Here is a 23,348-nt window from a genome sequence, read left to right on the forward strand (position 1 = left end):
TGAAACAGACATCAGCGGGTGTGTGTCCTCTGGTGTTTGTCAGGAAGCCAAGTCATACCGGGGGGGGGGGGGGGGGGGTGGGTCGCCAGGAGCCTCGTTCCTCCGCTGACAGCTCCGTTCATCACCAAGATGGACGACGGCAACGGGGTGGGTCCTCACCGGGGAGGGTCCTCACCAGGGAGGGTCCTCACCGGGGGTGGGGGGGGGGGGGGGGTTCTGAGGGATCAACTCTGCATTCGGATTCAATCTTTTGTGACGCCGCTTTAAACGTCTTTCTGACGTCCACAGAGTGTGGGGGTGGGGGGGGGGGGTGTTAGCGTAGCAGGACAGCTCCCGTAAGGTTCTCCTTTGAGGAGAACCTTACGGCTCGTTAATACGAGCGGCACAGAGGCTAACTAAGAGCTAGTGTGTATGCTAATGGTGAGAGCAGCACAGAGGCTAACTAGGAGCTAGTGTGTATGCTAATGGTGAGAGCAGCACAGAGGCTAACTAGGAGCTAGTGTGTATGCTAATGGTGAGAGCAGCACAGACGCTAACTAGGAGCTAGTGTGTATGCTAATGGTGAGAGCAGCACAGAGGCTAACTAGGAGCTAGTGTGTATGCTAATGGTGAGAGCAGCACAGAGGCTAACTAGGAGCTAGTGTGTATGCTAATGGTGAGAGCAGCACAGAGGCTAACTAGGAGCTAGTGTGTATGCTAATGGTGAGAACAGCACAGAGGCTAACTAGGAGCTAGTGTGTATGCTAATGGTGAGAGCAGCACAGAGGCTAACTAGGAGCTAGTGTGTATGCTAATGGTGAGAGCAGCATGTAAGCCAACGGGAAGGTCGTATGCTGAGTGGTGATACTAGCATGGAAATCAATGAGGATTTATCACCCGGCCTAATCGACAAGGGCAGCAGAGAAGCTAGCATGAAGCTAATGCATGGGCTCAGTCGTCTGTCGGTCTATGGGCAAACACACACACACACACACACACACACAAACACCTCACCGAGGTCACTGCCCACTTTGCTGCCACGCCCCCTCCATGAGGCCACCGCCCACTCTGCTGACACGCCCCCTTCATGAGGTCACCGCCCACTCTGCAGACACGCCCCCTCCATGAGGTCACCGCCCACTCTGCTGACACGCCCCCTCCATGAGGCCACCGCCCACTCTGCTGACACGCCCCCTTCATGAGGTCACCGCCCACTCTGCTGACACGCCCCCTCCATGAGGTCACCCCCCACTCTGCTGACACGCCCCCTCCGTGAGGTCACCGCCCACTGTGCTAACACGCCCCCTTCGTGAGGTCACCGCCCACTCTGCTGAAACGCCCCCTTCATGTGGTCACACGTGGCCCCGGAGTGCATGAGGATGTGGCATCGAACCTGCGACCTCTCAGCAGCGGAGGATTCCCGTGCAGAGAGTGTGGTTACATTGAGGTGTTAGACTGACGATCGGCCTAGGTGTTGGGTGTGGTCAAGGTCTCACACACACACACACACACACACACACACACACACACACACACACACAGTGGCTAAACGTTTCCATTAGCTCTAGCACCGCTACATGGACACCAGGAGAGTCTCTCTCTCTCTCTCCAACGCGCTGATTGAACGCGAGCTGCTCTCCACTTATTTACGGTTCAGATTAATGACCACAACATTGTGCTGCTGTGTTTAGTGATGGGAGGGCGCCACCTAGCTGTCACACGGGAAGCTGCGTCTGTGAATGTAATATCCTTCCGTCAGGGTGCATAATAGGCTATCGATCGCATCTCAAACCGGCCGTCATCTTTATGGGTTACTTGATTTTAAATATATTTTCATCATTTTATGAGAAATAGCAAACCGTCGCCACCCTCTGAGGTGCAGAACCTTAATAACGAGAGCAACAAGACCACTTACATAATGGGCGCCCACCACTCCGGCCGTTAAAAAGCAATCAAGAAGTTAATCAACTCGAGGGCCATCATGCAAATAGCAGCCAATTTATTTCCGCCCGCTGAGTTGCGCACCCCGAGGCCCCCAGGGCCCCTGGGGGCCTCGCTGGGAAACCCGCTGGAGCAGATGAGTCAAAACGATTTCACAGCCACAAAACACGAGTAAATAAAGCGAGGCCGGGAGAAGTTTGAATACTTTTTTTAACTATATCTAAATACTGAATCGTAACATCCTCTATGAGCTCGAGTCAGAAACGTTGTTCCTCCCATGGCCCCGACTGCACATGCGCGGTGGAGACTGCCATAGAAAAGGCGCCACAATGAGGTTTTGTTTAATGGACCAATTAACAGTTTAATGAGCCGACATGAGGGATGGGGAGACGGACGACTGGACACCCTGCGGCGACGCCACACAGCCCAGATGATCTGGAGCCAGTGTCACGACGTGACCTTACAGCTGTTCAGGGGCTCGAACCCACCACCCACCGGCTCTCATTCAGACAACTGTAGAAGAACGTTCACATAATTGTAGCACCGTATTCATGCAGATTGTCCCGATTAAGAATCGAGTAAACGGCCCAGAAGCATCAGGCCATCGGGCTGATGAAGATGATGATGACCTCCATTCACCACCAGCTGCCAACAGGATGCGAACCACAAAATAAACGAGCGGGATGTGAATAAAGAATAGACTGCTATCCATCAGGGACGGTTTACATGGAGCTGGGTCCGGGAGCCAAAGGCTTTAACAACCCAGCAGGGGGAGTAGCAACGGCCGTTCGCGTTTAGAGAAAATAAACCAAAGGAAGGATCCCGGATGGGTCGCGCGGCTCTTATCATGTCGGCTCCAACATGCAAATCGCTTTCTGCCGGATTTAGGAAATGTTATTAAAACCTGCCAGAGGAAAACGTCAAGCTTGTCGATTTAGAGTAGTAATAATAGCCTTATGCTGTACAAAATAAAACTGTTCAATCTGTAGGCCTACCAAGCAGAACTTGTTGTGATCAACTCGGTGTTCTGTGGGGCAGCGCCCCCTCTGGTGGTCGGTCTGGGAAGCGCGTGTTGAACCTGCTGCAGAACCAATAATAAGACATCCACAGGCAGTGTACAGTCAATAGGAGTACAATATAATGAGTATGAAGCCTTTCCCGGATCACTCCTTCCTCCAGGCAGGGACCCGCTCTGCACTGGGAATGGTTAGGTCAAGGGGGACAGTGAACCGACGGCGGGTTAGGTGGTCCCGGAGTTCCCCTCTGGACTCATCGAGTACATCTGAGGGTGTCTTGTTTGCGTTATAACGTGATATAAACATGAGGTATAACGCTAGTTAGTTTGATACCCTATAGGTCAACCAAGTACTGCCCACATAACTTTAGTGGCTCTTCCAGCTGAGTAAGGAGTGAAACACGGAGTGAGACATCATGTACAGCTTTATTTGGTGGATGACTGCTGGTTCAGCAGAATGAGCGCACAGTTACACGCATGTTGACTCTGTACATTACCCGTCGGGACATTTCGATTGAGGAACATCTCTTTTTTTTATACAATTCTCTTTATTCGTATAGAAAATAAATAAAAACATTATTGCGAAGAAGTTTTACATTTTCTTGAATCACAGCGATAAGCTTAAACCCACGGGATCACCCCGACCCCCCAATGATGCGGCGTGGGGAACCAATGAGCACAGACCTCATGAGACAAGTAATGTCGAGAAGACTCGGCTAAATCCGCGGCCGCGCATGCGTAGTGTAGGCCGGTGCTACTAGCGCCCCCTGTGGCGCACTCCTCCCTACGCGCTCATGTGGATCAAGGGAGTGGAGAGACGGACAGAGAGAAAGAGGCAAAGAGAGACCGACAGACAGACAGAGAGACAGAGACAGAGACAGAGACAGAGACAGAGAGAGAGAGAGAGAGAGAGAGAGAGAGAGAGAGAGAGAGAGAGAGAGAGACGCCCGTCTAATCAGAACAGTCCTGGACGTGAGGAGCCACACAGGTCTCTAGGGACAGGGTGGACGGCCGTGTGTCGGTTTATTAACGTCGTACTAAGAGTCTGGAACAGTACTAACTTAGTTAAAGGAACACTTTAACGAAGTGTATAGAAACAACCCCCCGCGACGCAACCAGTAGGCTACCGCATGCACTAACGAGCTGGTCGGGTTAATAAATGTTATCTGGGTGGGTGGGTGTTCGTTCAAGTGTTAGTTCATAGAATAAATCACACAGTTACACTCAGAAGCACTGGACAATCATAACGTATAAAAAATAGTTTCGTTTGCAGTATAATTCTCTAGGAGTCCGTTATTATTACATATAGTTTGATTGGTGCACATTCCGCCCGGGTGTGAGCTCTGAACGCCCCCACCAGGGGGCGGCTGAGCGGATGGTCACATGCCAACGAGACGCGGTTACAGTTTGATAGAGTAAAAACAAATAAAAAAAAACACATGAGTAACCGATCAAAGCACATGTAGTGATGTAAAGCACACGAAAGTAAACATTAAATCATACAATCATATGTAAAGCACATTAAGCATTAAGACTTTGAGATACATAAAATCAATAAAAAGTCCCAGAACGCATTCGGTGTAAAGCACAGTGAGTGAATGAAGCCAGCCGATAAACCCACCTGCTCATAGACAGGTGAGGAGAGAGAGACGGGTGAGGGGAGAGTGAGACAGAAAGAGAAGTCAATACGTAACAAAAGGCACAGTGATGTGTGTGTGGGGGGGGGGGGGGGGCTACGCTGAGGACTGTTGAAATGATGAGGAACGAGTGACTCTTAAAGGAATGCTATCGACGGCGTGTTGGGAGATGGAAACACAGCCTTGGTCGGCTCTCTGTCCCTTCATTAATAATAACAAACGTGTTTTCCACGAGGGAATCCATCCCATGTCCTGTAGCGCGCACACACACACACACACACACACACACACACACACACACACACACACACACACACACACACACACACACACACACACACACACACACACACACACACACACACACACACACACACACACACACCGTCACACTGCCAATGAGGCTGAGAGAGAGAGATGAGTTCTCTGTAACATGACCCCACAGGTTCCACGAGGGTACAGCGGTCAAGGTTCAGAGGTCAGAGGTCAGGGTACAGGCCAGAAATCAACACACACACTTCTCTGTCCAGATATTTGCACAGAAGTCCTTCCCTGGGTTTGAACAGAGCGCAGCCATCAGACCTCCATACACTGGTTCTACAGGGATGCTGTACCCATGACGACCCATCCCTTAATGAGGACCTCTCCTCCATCACCACACTGTATCCCCGACGTCATCACCAGTCACCCGTTGGTGGTGCCGGTCATGAACTGGACCGAGGACGATGCCACTCAGACTTTGGCTCCGATCAGAAACCAACACACAACGACGTGATGGCCAAGCAACAGGCTTGTGGATTTAAAGGGAATTCAAAAGTGATATTAGAATTCATATTTTGGATTATAATATACATATATTACACATCTACACTGCATAGAAATCTTGTGTTGCCATGGCGAAGCGCTCTGAATACAGCCTTAGCACCATCTAGCCTGAAAGGCCTGCTAAGACCCTGGCTACCAGTGTATGTGTGTGTGTGTGTGTGTGTGTGTGTGTGTGTGTGTGTGTGTTCGGCGTGTCTGTGTGTCTGTCTGTGTGAGTGTGTGTGTGCATGTAACCGTGTGAGTGTGTGTGTAGCTGGGTTTGTGAACGTGTCTGTGTGTGTGTGTTTGTGTGTGCGTGTGTTTGGCGTGTCTGTGTGTGAGCGTGTCTGTGTGTGTGAGTGTATGGCTTATGTCTTCTAAAGCTAGAAAAAATAAAGAGGTTTGATATGATTGTTTGATTCTGATTGGTCGGTTTGTCTCTGAGCTGATGCAGGTGATAATATAATAACATATGTAATATAATAAATGCTTGTACCAGAAGTCCCAGCAATCGTAACAGGTTTTAAAGGTAAATCTTACACCAGGTATATAGCGGCTATAGTTGTGATGTGATAAGAGCTTCAGAGAGCAGGTTTGGGTCGCATCACTTCCTGCTCTGTGCTGACCTCAAGGTCCCCTCTCCGAGCCCGCGAGGTGACCTTTGACCTCCACACATTCTGATGAGGACGGCAATAAGGAAAAGTTTGACCGTTTGGTTTCCTAGTTCTCGACATGAAACAAGATCCCACCCCCCCCCCAACTAGCCAATCACAGGCTAGTTCCCCCCACCCAACCAGCCAATCACAGGCTAGTTCCCCAAACCCAACCAGCCAATCAATGGCTAGTTCCTCCCACCCAACCAGCCAATCAAAAGCTAGCTACTAAAATCCTGTGAGAAAATAATTGAAGCGAAGTTAAAGAACTCAACAGGAAATAAGGCAAAATCAAAGCTCTCCGCTCTGTGGGACATAGTCTGTGTTTGAACTGTGAGGGGCGTGTCTCGTTGTGAGGGGCGTGTCTACGCTTTGAGGGGCGTGTTTGCACTGTGAGGGGTGTGTCTATCCTATGAGGGGCGTGTCTACACTCTGAGGCGCATTGGGGGGAAAGTCCTGCAGGAATAAAGTAGAGTAAGACCGGTTCCTCACTGGGGAAACAGCTCTTCTACACAACGTCATGGCAACAAGGCTAATTAAACACACACAACGGACAGGACATCGTCTGATACTCAAACCATTTGGTAATGCATAGTTTACCCCCCCCCCCACGCATCCCCCCCTCCCCAGGAAGCAGCCTACATTATCAGAATCAGGGTTTAAAAAAATAAAGAGCGATGAGCTTAGCGCTGAGCATCCATTTTGTCTATTTTTGGTCGGTGGAGTGTCGCGGTCGTTGGTCGATAGCCATTCCGGTGGCCAATCAGAGTGAGCGAAGCTAAAGCTGCCGTGATCCACCCCTAAGCTCCGCCTCCCCCAGCCCTCAGTCTCCTCCTCCCTTGGACTCCTCCCCCTCAGGACCCTCCCACCTCAGGCTCCTCCCCCCTCAGGCTCTGCCCACTCAGGCTTCTCTCCCACAACAATGCTGATAAGCTGGGCTCCTCCCCCTCAGGCTCTGCCCCCTCAGGCTCCGCCCCCTCAGGCTCCTCCCCCTCAGGCTCCGCCCCCTCAGGCTCCTCCCCCTCCCCTCAGGAGAGGAAGGGCTCGTCTTCGTCGTCCTCGGCGCTGGGCCCCGGGTCGCTCAGGCACCTCTGGAGCCGCTGCTCCTTAGCGCTGGGGCCCCCCTCCTCCCCCTGGTCCCCCCCCCGGGCCTGGGGGGGCCGCATCATCAGGCCCCCCTCCTCCTCGTCCGGGGGGGGGCGGCGGCGCAGCTCGCGGCGCTGGTCGGCGCGCTGCAGCTCGTCCAGGAGGCTCAGGGAGTCGGGGGACTGCGGAGACGCCAGGTCCACCTGGATGGTCGGCACGCTGTCCGACATCTGCTTCATCTGGTAGGTCTGGGGGTCTGGGGGGGGACAGGGGGTGAGGACCGGGCTGGGGGGGGGGGGCAGAGACACGCAGACGCACTGACACACAGACGCACTGACACACTGACACACACACAGACGCACTGACACGCAGACACACTGACACGCGCAGACACGCAGACACACTGACACACAGACGCACTGACACACAGACGCACTGACACGCAGACACACTGACACGCGCAGACACGCAGACGCACTGACACACAGACGCACTGACACGCAGACACACTGACACGCGCAGACACGCAGACGCACTGACACACACAGACACACAGACACACTGACACACTGACACACTGACACACACAGACACGCAGACGCACTGACACACTGACACACACAGACACGCAGACGCACACAGACACGCAGACGCACTGACACACGCAGACGCACTGACACACACAGACACACAGACGCACTGACACACACAGACACGCAGACGCACTGACACACGCAGACGCACTGACACACACAGACGCACTGACACACACAGAGGCACAGACACACAGACGCACTGACACGCACAGACACACACAGACAGACACTCACAGAGACACACAAACACACTGACACACACAGACAGACACTCACAGACACACACAGACACGCACAGACACACACACAGACACACATAGAAACAGAAGCACAAACACACACAGACACAGAAGCACAGACACACACAGACACTCACAAAGACACACAGACACAGAAGCACAGACACACAGACACACACACAGACACGTATCTCCACACACACTGAATAATATCCCTCACAAAGTTCCCAAAGACCCCCCAGCCACATGTCCTCCTGACACACGTCCGTCAAAGAACTACGACACCCACAATGCAACGGGAGGCGGGTCACTGGACGAGTCACTAGACACTAATGGAACACGATGGATGAAGACCACCACGTCCTCGTGCGCGGTGCGGTGGTGGGTTACCATGACGACCAGGATGAAGCATGCGTGTTAGGTGATGGGCGGCTCCCCTAGCTACCCTAAGCACATACCTGCAGCCTCTGGGGCCTGTCTCTGCCTCTCAGCAGCTTTGAGATCAGTTTCCCTGCCGCCTAAAACAAAACACCACACCGGTTTACATCAGGGCTAGCACCGCGGCTAGCACCGCGGCTAGCTGGCGGCGTCCCAGCTCACAGTCGTTAGCAAGTAGCATCCCCTACGGAAGAGCACGGCGATACTGGGAGTATAGCACGATGCTAAGTGGTATAGCACGATGCTAAGTGGTATAGCACGATGCTAAGTGGTATAGCACGAGGCTAAGTGGTATCAAAGTACCACTACATTGTTTGATCCAGTCCGTCTATAATTCTACTGGTTTATTCTCGGGGTTCATGTGGTTTTATCGAAGGTTCAACAGCTCTTAGCTTTGAGGACGACATTGTATCGTTGACACTGCTCTGGTATTGTGCAGTATGTTTCAAACATGTCAACAATATATTGACCCGTCTCTCTCTCGTTGGCGGGGAGGAACAATTCTTACCTGATACCATCTTAGCTTCGGAGACTACGGCAGGCGGTGCAGGCTAGAGCTAGCTGTGGACAACAGTGCTAGCCTTTGAAGCTAGTTATGTCCATTTAAAGCCATACATGCTAGTGGCAGGGCCCTGGCAGCTAGGGCTACCTAGCGATGCAGTTGCTAGATGTGTGGACTTGTAACAAGCTGCAGGCTAGTCCATGGTGTGTTTACTGGTGCTAGCCTCCCTAGCCATGGCTGCATCAACACACATGCTAGCGCTGGAGGCTAGTGGCAGTGATAGCGGCTCGTGCTATGAGTCCTAGGACTAGCAGCCGAAGCTAGTTCTAGTTGAAGCTGATGATAGCGGTGTGTGTGCGTGTGCGTGTGCGTGTGTGTGTGTGTGTACCTGAGGACAGCCTAGCTCTGGTGATGGTTGGTGAGTCCGGCGGGGCCGCCGGGACCGTCAGGTAGTTGTTCATCTCTGTGATCTGAAAGAACCAATCATGTTCAGTATTTACCCAAAGTATCGTCCAATCACGACGCAGGGACAGGGGGAGACCACGGGCGGAGCAAGGTGGAGCTCATCATGGAGAACTCCACCCTCCTTAACATCAGGACAGTCTGGGGGTGGAGGTGCAACTCCCAAACAAGAGTCTGGGTTGAGAGTCCAAAGGCCCTACCCTGCCTGTGAGCCAGGCAGCCTCCCAGAGAAGAGGCTCTGAACGCAGCCTGGGTTCATCTAGAGAGAGGGGAGGCCTGGGTGCTGTAGTGTGTGTGTGTGTGTGTGTGTGTGTGTGTGTGTGTGTGTGTGTATGTGTGTGTGTGTGTGTGTGTGTGTGTGTGTGTGTGTGTGTGTGTGTGTGTGTGTGTGTGTGTGTGTGTGTGTGTGTGTGTGTGTGTGTGTGTGTGTGTGTGTGTGTACCTTCTTCTCCAGCTCGATCATCTTGCTTTTCTTCAGCAGCAGGTCGCTCCAGCCGTCCTCAAACGGGTCAGCCACCAGCGTGTGGCGGTTGTACGAGCGCAGCTACCACAGAAGAAGAACACAGCGCAGGTCAGAGGGGTCAGAGGGACCTCGCTAAGATGGCTCCCGGACAACACCACTTCACCGTTAGCGCTAGCTTTGGTAGCACACCACATGGACTATACACAGCATGTAATAATAATTATTAATGCTATACAAAACCATATACTTAGGCTTTATTTTGTAAGTATGTGTATTAACTCTTATCTATATATATATATATGCGATATCAACGCCTGATTACTAACATGTTAGCATTAGCGCGTAGTATTTTAGGAGTACTAGTTTAAGAGTAGTTTTGTAGTAGTACTATAGTACTCTGTCTTCTGCAGGTTATAATAGTATATGAGTAGTATTGTAAGTAGTAGTGTAGTAGCACCATAGTATAGAATTTGTACCCTGCCTGGTCTTCTGCAGGTTATAGTAGTAGTACTGTAGTAGTATTATAGTAGTAATGTAGTAGTATTACAGTAGTACAGTAGTAGTACTGTAGTATTGTAGTAGTATTGTAGTAGTGCTATAGTTACTTACTCTCTGTCTGGTCTTCTGCAGGTTATAGTATTGGTACTGTAGTAGTATTGTAGTAGTCCTGTAGTACTTACTCTCTGTCTGGTCTTCTGCAGGTTATAGTATTAGTACTGTAGTAGTATTGTAGTAGTCCTGTAGTACTTACTCTCTGTCTGGTCTTCTGCAGGTTATAGTATTGGTACTGTAGTAGTATTGTAGTAGTACTTACTCTCTGTCTGGTCTTCTGCAGGTTATAGTATTAGTACTGTAGTAGTATTGTAGTAGTCCTGTAGTACTTACTCTCTGTCTGGTCTTCTGCAGGTTCCCTCGGAGGATCTTGCGGATCTCGTCCTCCCGCCCTTTGGGGATCTGGGGGAGGGCTCGCTCCACTGGGGGGGGCTTCTTGGGCTGGATGTTCCTGAAGGGGGACATCTTCGTCATCATCATCACCCTCAGCATCATCAACAACACTTTCATCATCATCATCCTCACCTTCATCATCTTCATCAATACCATCATAATCATCCTCACCTTCATCATCTTCATCAATACCATCATAATCATCCCCTTCATCATCAACATCATCACCCTCATCATCACCTTTTACATCATCACACCCACATCCTCACCCTCGACAGACAGACAGACAGACAGACAGAACGACAGAACGACAGAACGACAGAACGACAGAACGACAGACAGACAGACAGACAGACAGACAGACAGACAGACAGACAGACAGACAGACAGACAGAACGACAGACAGACAGACAGACAGACAGACAGACAGACAGACAGACAGACAGGCAGACAGACAGACAGACAGAGCGACAGACAGACAGACAGGTGTAAAGGTGTGACTGACTGCATGGAGACGGTGGAGGGGACGGAGGGCGGTAGCTTGACGCCGCCGCCGCTCTCCACCAGCTCGATGGCCTGCTTCATCTCCATCTTGTGGTAGAAGGCGATCAGCTGCGGCTCCCGGGAGCGCTCGCCCGCGATCAGACACTTCTTTATGTACTTCTTATTGAACCGGTTCAGCCTAGAGGGGGAAGAGAGGGAGAGAGGGAGGGAGGGGGAGAGAGAGGAGAGAAGAGAGAGAGAAGAGAGAGAGACACAGAGACAGAGACAGAGACAGAGACAGAGACAGAGACAGAGACAGAGAGAGAGACTTTATATACTAAATATACACCTGTTGAGGGTTTCATTCTGGCCGAGAGACATAGACACCCAGAGAGGGAGCGTGCCCAGAGGGCAGGGTGAGTGAGGGGTCCTACTTGTCCTTCCAGTGGTGGTGTCCATAGTGCCCACAGATGTCCTCTATCCCGGTCAGCAGGTGGTCCAGGAACTGAGGAGACAGCCCTCGTATTAATACCATGACAACGTTATTCATAAACTAACATGTGCATTACGATTCAACATAACGATTGAACTATCTTTAAGAGGCTGAAGGATTCACACTACATGACACCAGATCCTTTTATTATGATGTAATACAACATATACTCGTTAATATTAATGCACCAGCTTCTCCATAGGCTGCTGTGTGAGGAGGGGAGGGGGGGGGGAACAACACACTAAAATCACTTTAAGTGTGTTGAAGTTGTCTTAAGGTTAAGGTCTCCCCTGGATTAGCCTGATTACCGTTACCATAATTAAACTACAGTACCTCTGGGTTTAAACCATTTGGGATGAATGTTACGACATAGATAAATATATTACATAGATGTGGTCGTTTCGAGATATTTTATATCAGTGTTGCGTGTTATCGCTGCAACAGATCCGTTTTTTGTGTTGTACTCCCGGTTTGGCCACCAGGGGGCAGTGAGTCCACCTCTCAGACCTCATGGTCGCTCATCTGTCAGGGCAGCCGTGTTCAGGGTTCAGCCGCGACCCGAGCTTCAGTTCAGTAAACACCATCACACCTGAAAATCATATCTACATCACGACCCCTGTGATGGTCGGACAACTATATCAAATACTGCCTAGCATCGCCACGACAACAACATCATGGCCAATCAAATCAAAACCCTTCATGGAGGATGTGATGGCCAGAAGGAGGACTGATGTTGTGGGATCACCTGACGACCTGGTTGCCATGAGAACGCTCCAGTAGGGAAAACCAGTAGTCACCACCACGGCCCCAGTAAGTAAAACTATGTAAATCCGGCTGAAAGCCGCAGGGCGTGCGTGTGTGTGTGTTATTGTGTGTGTGTGTGAGTGTGTGTGTGTGTGTGTGTGTTATTGTGTGTGTGTGTGTGTGTGTGTGTGTGTTATTGTGTGTGTGTGTGTGTGTGTGTGTGTGTGTGTGTGTGTGTGTGTGTGTGTGTGTGTGTGTGTGTGTGTGTGTGTGTGTTATTGTCTGCGTTGTTGTGTAATGTGTTATTGTATGTGTGTTATTTTGTTATTGTGTTATTGTCTGTGTGTTAGTGTGGGCGTGTCTGTGTGTTAGTGTGTGTGTGTGTGATATATCTATTTTCCAACCGTTAAACCTCTCCAAACACCGCGGTTTCCAAAAGAAGCAGTGTGTATAATTACGCGAGGCCGTCCATTTCCAACGTGAGCTGCAGTACTATCTCTGGCCACCAGGGGGCAATCGTCCACAAATATTTGTGCCTCCGTTTTTTCCCCATTATGCTTCAATACATAATAACTTATTAACCAATCCATAAGAGGCTACTCACCGTGTTTGAGTAACAGTCTAGTGATGAATCACGACATTCTTAAGCTTACTATTCATTCACTAGGCGGGGCGTTTTAAGGTCATGGAGGAGGTCTGCACTCTCAACCTCTCATGAGTGTTTATCAAGCTAAGCTCTGCAAACATCGCCCACACAGCTCTGGAGGCACAAAGATCTAGAGGTGGGCCTCCTTCTGGGAGAGGAAGTCAGTGGGAATTCCAAACGGCATTCGATGGAGGATTTAAAATCCATGTAGGCTGAATGTCCTTTATCAATCTTCCTATATTGGAAAGAATTTCATTCTGCGTGTGTGCCTTTGTGTGTGTGCGTTTGTGTGTGTGCGTGCCTGTTTTATCTAAAGAAGGATTCATATTAAGGAAGCTGCCAGCGGTGAAAGTCAAACCGTATCCAGTGTTTATATTATACATAAAGCAGGCTCAAGCTTTTATCTCTATTTATAGCTTCATCGTGTATCTCCATCACCTCCCTCCCTCTCCTACAGAAGGACTTCCTGTCCGTCTGCTCTCTGAAACAAGATGCAGCGTCAGCTCCTTCTAAACCCGTCTGCGTTCAGCCTCGTCACCGCTCCAACGCTGAGCAGAGTTAGTCCGAGCTGAGACCTCGTCTCTGGGAGGAGGAGCGGAGGAGGACGGGGAGCAGAGGGAGTCAGACAGACAGGGGGCGTCCCTCCAGGAGGAGGTGGGGGAGGAGGAGGGGGGGGGACCAGGGGGTGGTGGGGGAGGAGGAGGTGGGGGTGGAGGAGGAGGGGGTGGGGGAGGAGGTGGGAGGAGGTGGGGGTGGAGGAGTTACCTGGGTGTGGATCTCCTCGTTGATGGATCGCTTGGCCTCCTGTTTCTTCTTCACGGCCAGCAACTCAACCAGAGGCTTAATGGTCATCCCCTGGTCGAGAGACATAGAGACACAGTGGAGAGAGAGAGAGAGAGAGAGAGAGAGCTTTAATAGTCATCCCCTGGTTGAGAGACATAGAGACACAGTGGAGAGAGAGAGAGAGAGAGAGAGAGAGAGCTTTAATAGTCATCCCCTGGTTGAGAGACATAGAGACACAGTGGAGAGAGAGAGAGAGAGAGAGCTTTAATAGTCATCCCCTGGTAGAGAGACAGATAGACAGTGGAGAGAGAGAGAGAGAGAGAGAGAGAGAGAGAGAGCTTTAATAGTCATCCCCTGGTAGAGAGACAGATAGACAGTGGAGAGAGAGAGGAGGGTACTTCACATTGTGTGTGTATGGGTACAACACATTTCAAAACCATGAAGTCTCTCAGCAGACACTTCACTTCTGAGCTCACATCTCGGTCCATACGAGCAGCCACACTCTGAGGGACCCCCCCTCCAGGGGTCTGCCCCAGACCCCCCTGAGCGCCACTGGGCCGTCCCAGCGGTGAGAACACAAACAGCGAAGGCAGAGAGCCAGCCGTCGTTGGATGGGACAGAACGACGAGATCACAGCGACAGGAAGGTTCCTGGACCCGACGACCGGATGTGTGCAGAGTCCTGTGATTGTTTGATGTGATTTATACACGCTGGGTGGAAGTGCTGGTTTACATCTGGACCCGCTGGTCTGTAGGAGCTGGGACCCTTCAGCCGGGCTCCACCAGCCTGGTGACACTGGTCACTGATCACCAGAACCACCCTGAGGGGGGGTGACGTGACGATAGCCACCAGTTAGTGACAGGTGGGGGACGCACCCTGCTCAGTCAGCGCTCTGCCCCCGGGAGGCTGACCTGACCTAGTGACCAGGTGAGCCTCTAACCTAGTGACCAGGTGAGCCTCTAACCTAGTGACCAGGTGAGCCTCTAACCTAGAGACCAGGTGAGCCTCTAACCTAGTGACCAGGTGAGCCTCTAACCTGACCTAGTGACCAGGTGAGCCTCTAACCTAGTGACCAGGTGAGCCTCCAACCTGTCCTAGTGACCAGGTGAGCCTCTAACCTAGTGACCAGGTGAGCCTCTAACCTAGTGACCAGGTGAGCCTCTAACCTGACCTAGTGACCAGGTGAGCCTCTAACCTAGTGACCAGGTGAGCCTCTCACCTGACCTAGTGACCAGGTGAGCCTCTAACCTAGTGACCAGGTGAGCCTCCAACCTGTCCTAGTGACCAGGTGAGCCTCCAATTTGTCCTAGTGACCAGGTGAGCCTCCAACCTGACCAGGTGAGCCTCTCACCTGACCTAGTGACCAGGTGAGCCTCTAACCTAGTGACCAGGTGAGCCTCTAACCTAGTGACCAGGTGAGCCTCTAACCTGACCTAGTGACCAGATGAGCCTCTAACCTGACCTAGTGACCAGGTGAGCGTCTAACCTGACCAGGTGAGCCTCTAACCTGACCTAGTGACCATGTGAGCCTCTAACCTGACCAGGTGACCAGGTGAGTCTCTAACCTGCCCTAGTGACCAGGTGAGCCCTCTAGGTCTCTGGGGGTCAGTAAATGGTAACATTCACTCATTCACACACCGACGGCGGAGTCAGCCCCGCAGGGCGACAGCCAGCTGGTCAGGAGCAGTGAGGGTGAGGTGCCTCGCTCAGGGACACCTCCACACTCCGCTAGGAGGAGCCGGGGATCGAACCAGCGACCTCCTGAGCCCCACACCGCCCCTGGGGGTGATGAAGACCTCCCACCTGGACGAAGACGGTGAAGAAGACGACGGTGATGATGGCGGTGAGGAACATCCTCCTCATGGGGTAGCGGTCGTTGTCCAGCAGGTAGCCCAGGGAGAAGGCGATGGCGCCTCGCAAACCGCCGTACGCGATGATGAACTGGTCCTTCGTCGTCAGCTTCACGATGCGGAACTTGTTGATGATGAACGTGAGGCCCACCACACCTGGACACACACACGCGCACACACACACACACACACACACAAAATGAGAGATAGCACGCAGCCCCCCATCTGAACCCTGTGTGTGAGTGTGTGCGTGCGTGCGTGAGTGTCTTGGAAGCGGACTATATTTGAGTTGCTAGCATGTCAGCTTGTTAGCATGCCATCAGGCCTGCATTTTGAGGAAGCGACCAGCAACAGTAGTGTAGTTACACAACAAACTGTGTGTAGCTGATTGTGTTGGACCAAGTCTCGACTGACGTACAAATCAGACGATCAGTTGAAATCCTGACTTCCTCCCGTTACTGAGCCAACTTCCTCTTTCCACTTGAGAAGAGAATGTCAAGTTCTGCACCATTCTAATCATTCTCCAGTCCAGTAGAGATTCATGTGGGTCATTGAGGTTGGTTTCATCTCCTTCTGTCTGATGATGAGTGGCTCTAGTTTAATCCAGTTGTATCATGTCGGTTTGTGTTGCAGTTGTATTTTGTGTTGCGCAGCCACCAGACTTCTGCTTAACTGTAAACATCCTGTACACCATTGACTGTCGATCTGTGACTGATGCACAGAGTGAAGTTTGCTGACGATACGGCTATTGTCAGCCTACTGAACAATGAGGACTTTAGGCGTAACGATATTAACAATCAAACTAGTATAAATGGTCAGGAAAAAGAGGTTGTTAAAGAGTACAAATACTTAGGATCCATTATTGATGACTTTGAAGTCGTGTTTTGAGCAAAATACCAGCTTGCTTTGCAAGGAAGGCCAGCAGCGCCTGTATTGCCTTAGGAAGCTGGCCAAGTTTAATGTGGACAAGACCCTGATGACCCTTTTCTAAAGGTCCTTTGTTGAGTCAGACGTCACCTTCTCCTTAATCTGCTGGTATGGGTCTATCACCGTAAGACAAAAAAACTCCCTTTCCAAGTTAATTAAGGTGAGCAGCCGTATTACAGGTTCTAATCAGAAATGCCTGGAGGAACTTTATCAGAATCAGACGCTAAAAAGGGTTGAATCTATCCTGTCAAATAGATCTCATCACCCTACAGGCTGAATTTCAGATGTTGCCATCCGGATCACGCTTTAAACTCCCACGACTCAGAACTAACAGATATAAACACGCTTTAAACTCCCACGACTCTGAACCAACAGATATAAACACTCTTTAAACTCCCACGACTCAGAACCAACAGATATAAACACTCTTTAAACTCCCACGACTCAGAACCAACAGATATAAACACGCTTTAAACTCCCACGACTCAGAACCAACAGATATAAACACGCTTTAAACTCCCACGACTCAGAACCAACAGATATAAACACGCTTTAAACTCCCACGACTCTGAACCAACAGATATAAACACTCTTTAAACTCCCACGACTCAGAACCAACAGATATAAACACTCTTTAGTTCCTGCAGCCACTCTACTTCTAAATTCCATAAAGAACCGTAAATAACCCCCCCCCCCAACTCACACTTTTGGATATGCTGAGCCTCTGCCTTTCTATCTATAGATATTATATATATATATATGGTATATGTGTATTAGTATTATTATTTAATACGTTTATTGACTACTATTTATTGATTGTATAGTGTGTTTTTTATTGTGCGTGTGTGTTTTTGTGTTTGACTGTGATTTGTATACTATCTACTGCACAACAAAAGGCCCCATTGGGGGACAATAAAGTATCTTGAACTTTAACTATACCTAAACAAGAGTTTAAAAAGTAGTCACCAGAAAGTGAGTGTTGAATTGGTCTTGCTCCCTCTTTAGGGCGCTACTTAACACCCTTAATGCACCAGATAGGTCATAGTATAAAACTGACTCTTATATCTGCTTATATCCGCACTATATCCCATGATGCATTGCAGTTTGTCACCGGATCTTCCAATAAAGTGACAGGAAGCAGGAAGTGAACACAGGAAGTGAAGCAGGAAGTGGACTGACCTATGATGCGTGCCACCAGGCAGAGGATGACGGTGACGGTGACGAAGGTCCAGTTCCAGGAGTGATCGCCGTCCACCGTGGCCACGCCCAGGAATATGAAGATGAGCGTCTCGCTCACCGAGCTCCACATCTTCAGGAAGTACTTGATGGTGGTGTGGGACTTGTGGGAGATGTTGGCCTCCACGTAGGGCCGCATGACCGCACCACACGCGATCAGCCTGGGGAGGGAGAGGTCAGGGGTCACCATTAGACTGGAGGTCAGAGGTCAGAGCAGCCTCATGTGACCGTGTCAGATGTATGTCAACATGGTGATGGCGGGGGGGACATGCAAATGTCTGAGTGCAAGCCACCAACGTCGATTCCACCGGATGCGTGTTCGTTTGAATATCATTGGAGGGTTTTAACGGCTAGCCCCGCCCATTTGCATATGACCGGTCCAAACAACCCATAATTCAGTCTGCTCTCTGCCTGCTCAAAATGCATCTTTTTCTGAAGGAAGTCCAAATAACATGAATTTAAAATGTGAATGCGGCCACTTACTGTCCCTACAAGTTGGGGGAGATGGAGGGGGGAGGAGAGGGAGGGAGGGAGGGAGAGATGGAGGGGGGAGGAGGGGGGATGATATAACCATGTCTGGGTGCTGAGGGGGTTTAATCTATAGGCTGTGTAGCGACAGGACGGCGGGATGGAAGCATTCCTCACAGGCCTGGTTACCCCCAGACCTCCACACCCCCTCACCCCCCAGCCCAGACCCCCACACCCCAGACCTCCACACCCCCCAACCCCGACCCCCACAACCCAGACCCCCAGACCTCCACACCCCCCAGCCCAGACCTCCACTCCCCAGACCTCCACTCCCCAGACCCCCACACCCCAGACCTCCACACCCCCTCACCCCCCAGCCCAGACCCCCACACCCCAGACCTCCACACCCCCTCACCCCCCAGCCCAGACCCCCACACCCCAGACCTCCACACCCCCTCACCCCCCAGCCCAGACCCCCACACCCCAGACCTCCACACCCCCTCACCCCCCAGCCCAGACCCCCACACCCCAGACCTCCACACCCCCTCACCCCCCAGCCCAGACCTCCACTCCCCAGACCTCCACTCCCCAGACCCCCACACCCCAGACCTCCACACCCCCTCACCCCCCAGCCCAGACCCCCACACCCCAGACCTCCACACCCCCTCACCCCCCAGCCCAGACCTCCACTCCCCAGACCTCCACTCCCCAGACCCCCACACCCCAGACCTCCACACCCCCTCACCCCCCAGCCCAGACCCCCACACCCCAGACCTCCACACCCCCTCACCCCCCAGCCCAGACCCCCACACCCCAGACCTCCACACCCCCTCACCCCCCAGCCCAGACCCCCACACCCCAGACCTCCACACCCCCTCACCCCCCAGCCCAGACCTCCACACCCCAGACCTCCACACCGCCTCACCCCCCAACCCAGACCCCCACACCCCAGACCTCCACACCCCCCAACCCAGACCCCCAGGCCCCCGCGCCCAGGCCGAGGAGGTCCTGGCCAGTAAAGAAGTCATCTCCACTGCGTTAGCAGAGCCCTGGATCAGCGCTTCACTCTCTGGACGCCCCCCCCCCGGCCCTGAGCCCTCTAAAGGGCAACCCTCCCTCCCTCCCTCCCTCCCTCCCTCCCTCCCTCCCTCCCTCCGTCGGGGGGGCCAGCAGAAGAGGCTGTGGGGGAGGGGCCAGGGTCAACACCTGATTTACGTCGGGGATGAGTCCTCCTCGGACCGTAACCACGGCGACCCCCCGGCGAGGCGGAGGGCGGGGGGCCCGGCCTCGCTCAGGAATGCTCCACTATGAGGGCTGCCATGGCAACCGCAGAGGAGCGGGAAACACGCCCCCCCCCCCCCCCCCCCCCCGTGGAGACGACACACCGTCTGGACTGAAGGTCACGGCCGGCAGCAGCACGTGTCAAGAGGAACGCTGTGCATTCTGGGAGCTTACTGGAGACTTAGTGTGGGAAGCTGACCTCCGGGTGACCTCTGGCTGACCTCTGGCTGACCTCTGGCGGATCGACCACAGGGTAACACTGATGGACAGAAGGCCTGGAACACACCTTACCTCACTGCCTGTCTCCCCCCAGGTGTCTCTCTGCCTGTCTCCCTCCAGGTGTCTCTCTGCCTGTCTCCCCCCAGGTGTCTCTCTGCCTGTCTCCCCCCAGGTGTCTCTCTGCCTGTCTCCCCCCAGGTGTCTCTCTGCCAGTCTCCCTCCAGGTGTCTCTCTGCCAGTCTCCCTCCAGGTGTCTTTCTGCCCGTCTCTCTCCAGCTGTGTCCCCCCAGGAGTCTCTCTGCCTGTCTCTCCAGGTTTACCCCTTAGGTGTTTCCCCCCTCCCCCTCCCCCCTGGTGTCTCCCACCGTCCCTCCCCCCTGGTGTCTCCCCCCCCCCCACTCACGCCATGATCCCCGACAGGTGGAACATCTCGGCCGACAGGTAGGCCATGTAGCTGTACACGAAGACGAACAGCGGCTCGATGACGCGCGTGTGCGAGGTGAAGCGCGAGGTGAACGCTGCCAGGATGCCGTAGATGGCGCCCACCAGGACTCCGCCCACGGCCACCACCAGGAAGCAGAGCACGCCCAGCACCGCGTCCACCACCGTCACCGTGCCGACCGAGGAGTACTCGTCAAACAGGTGGTACAGCACCTGGGGGCGAGAGAGAGGGAGAGAGAGGGGGAGAGGGAGAGGGAGAGGGAGAGAGAGACAGAGACAGAGACAGAGAGAGAGAGGGGGAGAGAACAACGTTCAGCCTGATGTTCTCAGAGAAAACTGCTCTTTTACATTAAAGATCCCACATGCTATTTTAGGGTTAATAATTGCATTTGGGGGTACTACTAGAATAGGGTTACATGTCTGTATGTATTATGCCTTATTAATCTCACACTATCCATTTCTTCAAAACAAATGTCAACATCGTTCGTCTGTTTTGTATCATGTTGCTTCAAGGCCCGCCTCCCGAATAGCCCAGTCTGCTGTGATTGGTCTAAATTCATCCCCCGGAGAAGTTGTAAACATTGCTGGTAGCCGGGAAATTCTAAAAGCCTTCATAAGGGCTGACTGACTGAGCTGACTGTTTCTCTGAGCCAATCAGAAGGGCTGACTGACTGGCCTGACTGTTTCTCTCAGGAGACCCACTGCTGCCTGTTTAAATAGAGCTGGAGGATGACGGTGCAACAAACGGCCGTCACATCGATTACAGCGCCCAGACCGCACAGGCTGGTTAATACTGAGAGCAGCCTCGGCACCACACAGGGAGGGGGGGGAGGGGGGGGGAGGGAGGGAGAGGGAGGGAGGGGAGAGGGAGGGGGGGAGGGAGAAGGAGGGAGAGAGGAAGAGGGAGAGAGGGAGAGGGGGGAGGAGAGGGAGGAGGGAGAGGGGGAGAGGAAGGGGGAGAGAGGGGGAGAGGGAGGGAGAGAGGGAGGGGGAAACAAAGAGACTAAGATTAGAAATACAAGCAGCTCAGTTAGAATGGGTTCAATTGAGAACACAGAGAGAGAGAGAGAGAGAGAGAGAGAGAGAGAGAGAGAGAGAGAGAGAGAGAGAGAGAGAGAGAGAGAGAGAGAGAGAGAGAGAGAGAGAGAGAGAGGGGGAGAGGGAGAGAGAGAGGGGGAGAGGGAGAGGGAGGAGAGAGAAAGTGAGAAGGGGAGCGAGGGAGAGTGGGAGGTAAGTGAGTGTCAGGGGAATATAGATGCACATCTTTAATAATGCATGAGTCCCAGATGAGGCTGGAGCCACGGGGGGGGGGAGGGGGGGGTTCTCAACAAAGATGGCAGCCATCTTTCCTGTTGTTGTTGTCGTTGACATGTCTCTCAGTGCTCCTCTTCACTGTCATCGTATTTTCCAATTAGATAAAGGGTTGTGATTGGTCCATCTCGTACCAGGCAGGTATATTCATGTACGTGGGGGGGGGGGACAGACCTTCTCTGCAGAGCCAATGAAACACGAGCTCTGGGGGTTCATCTGTTTCCAGGCCTCCTATTGAGCAGATGGAGAGCAGGATATCTTTTATTCATATCTGCCGTGTACCCTGTGGTATAGTTGGACCGGTCCAGGACCCCTGGCAGCAGGCCAACGCTCTGACTTTGGGTTTGACTTTGGGAGAGTTTCTCTGGTGCAGCAGGAGGTGATGAAGGATGAGAGAACAGGGCTGAGACCGGGAGAGAGGCAGCCTCACTTCATCACCAGGAGGACACCGATACAGAGAGGGGGGGGAGGATGGGAGAGAGAGAGGGGGGGGGGGGGGGGGGGACGATGAGAGAGAGGGGAGGAGGGGGGGGGGGGGGGAGGATGGGAGAGAGAGAGGGGGGGGAGGATGGGAGAGAGAGAGGGGGGGGGGGGGGTGGACGATGAGAGAGAGGGGGGAGGGGGGGGGAGTGTGTGAATGAATGAGTGTAGGGGGGGTGCAGGGAGATTTAAAAAGGAGATGAGACTAAAGTTTGCAAGACGGGAGTGAGAGAGTGAGAAAAAAGATATCCCAGGAATGTGGAGGGAGAGGGAGAGGGCAGACAGACAGAGGGCAGACAGACAGGGAGGGCAGACAGACAGACAGAGAGGGAGGGCAGACAGACAGGGAGGGCAGACAGACAGAGAGGGTTGACAGACAGACAGGGCAGACAGACATACAGAGAGGGCAGACAGACAGACAGAGAGGGAGGGCAGACAGACAGAGAGGGCAGACAGACAGAGAGGGCAGACAGACAGACAGATAGAGAGTGTTGACAGACAGATAGAGAGGGTTGACAGACAGAGAGGGTTGACAGACAGAGAGGGAGGGTTGACAGACAGACAGAGAGGGCAGACAGACAGGGAGGGCAGACGTAGACCATCCCAGAGCAGGGGGAGCACCACCTCCTCACCACGGTGACGGCGTCGTTCAGCAGGGACTCTCCAAACACCAGGATGTGCAGCAGTTCGTTGATGTGGATCTCCTCGAAGACGGCGAGCACGGCCACGGGGTCCACGGCCGAGACCACCGAGCCAAACAGCAGGCAGGGCAGCAGCTCCAGGTTCAGCAGGTCCGACGGCGCCGACTGCATCTGGCACACGGCGTACAGAAGCCCGCCCACGAAGAAGGCGTTCCACAGCGTGCCCACCACGGCGAACATCAGGATGGTGCCCAGGTTCTCCATGAAGGGCCGGATGGGCAGGAAGTAGCCCGCGTCCAGGATGATGGGCGGCAGCAGGCACAGGAAGAAGAGCTTGGAGTCCAGCACCGGCGGCACCTTCTCCCCCGCTAACTTGATGAGCCCCCCCACCAGAAGGCCCACCGTGATCAGCAGGCAGCTCTCGGGCACGATGCTGGAGAGACGCGGGATCAGGTGGAAGCCTGGGGAGACAGAAGCTCAGGTTAGAACCTTCTGGACCGTAGAGATTATAGAGAACCAAGCCTGAGGAGACAGAAGCTCAGGTTATTATAGAGAACCTTCTGGACCGTAGAGATTATAGAGAAC

The 23,348-nt window shown here is 52.8% G+C and overlaps 1 protein-coding gene across 1 annotated transcript in view; it reads right to left on the bottom strand.

Annotated features, from left to right (window-relative positions):
* Window positions 1-7,057: 7,057 nt before the first annotated feature.
* LOC130384174 (sodium/hydrogen exchanger 1-like) overlaps window positions 7,058-23,348 on the bottom strand; it is a 24,256-nt gene continuing 7,965 nt past the window's right edge. The window contains exons 2-12 of the mRNA XM_056592262.1: window positions 22,755-23,224; window positions 20,294-20,544; window positions 17,866-18,083; window positions 15,713-15,915; window positions 13,892-13,981; window positions 11,678-11,748; window positions 11,266-11,442; window positions 10,701-10,818; window positions 9,795-9,896; window positions 9,279-9,360; window positions 7,058-7,371 (exon numbers count right to left, since the gene is read on the bottom strand). Coding sequence (XP_056448237.1) covers window positions 7,058-7,371; window positions 9,279-9,360; window positions 9,795-9,896; window positions 10,701-10,818; window positions 11,266-11,442; window positions 11,678-11,748; window positions 13,892-13,981; window positions 15,713-15,915; window positions 17,866-18,083; window positions 20,294-20,544; window positions 22,755-23,224 — 2,096 coding nt within the window. The remainder of the gene's footprint in view (window positions 7,372-9,278; window positions 9,361-9,794; window positions 9,897-10,700; window positions 10,819-11,265; window positions 11,443-11,677; window positions 11,749-13,891; window positions 13,982-15,712; window positions 15,916-17,865; window positions 18,084-20,293; window positions 20,545-22,754; window positions 23,225-23,348) is intronic.

The sequence above is a fragment of the Gadus chalcogrammus genome, chromosome 6 (genome assembly GCF_026213295.1).
Source record: "Gadus chalcogrammus isolate NIFS_2021 chromosome 6, NIFS_Gcha_1.0, whole genome shotgun sequence".
Taxonomy (NCBI): domain Eukaryota; kingdom Metazoa; phylum Chordata; class Actinopteri; order Gadiformes; family Gadidae; genus Gadus; species Gadus chalcogrammus.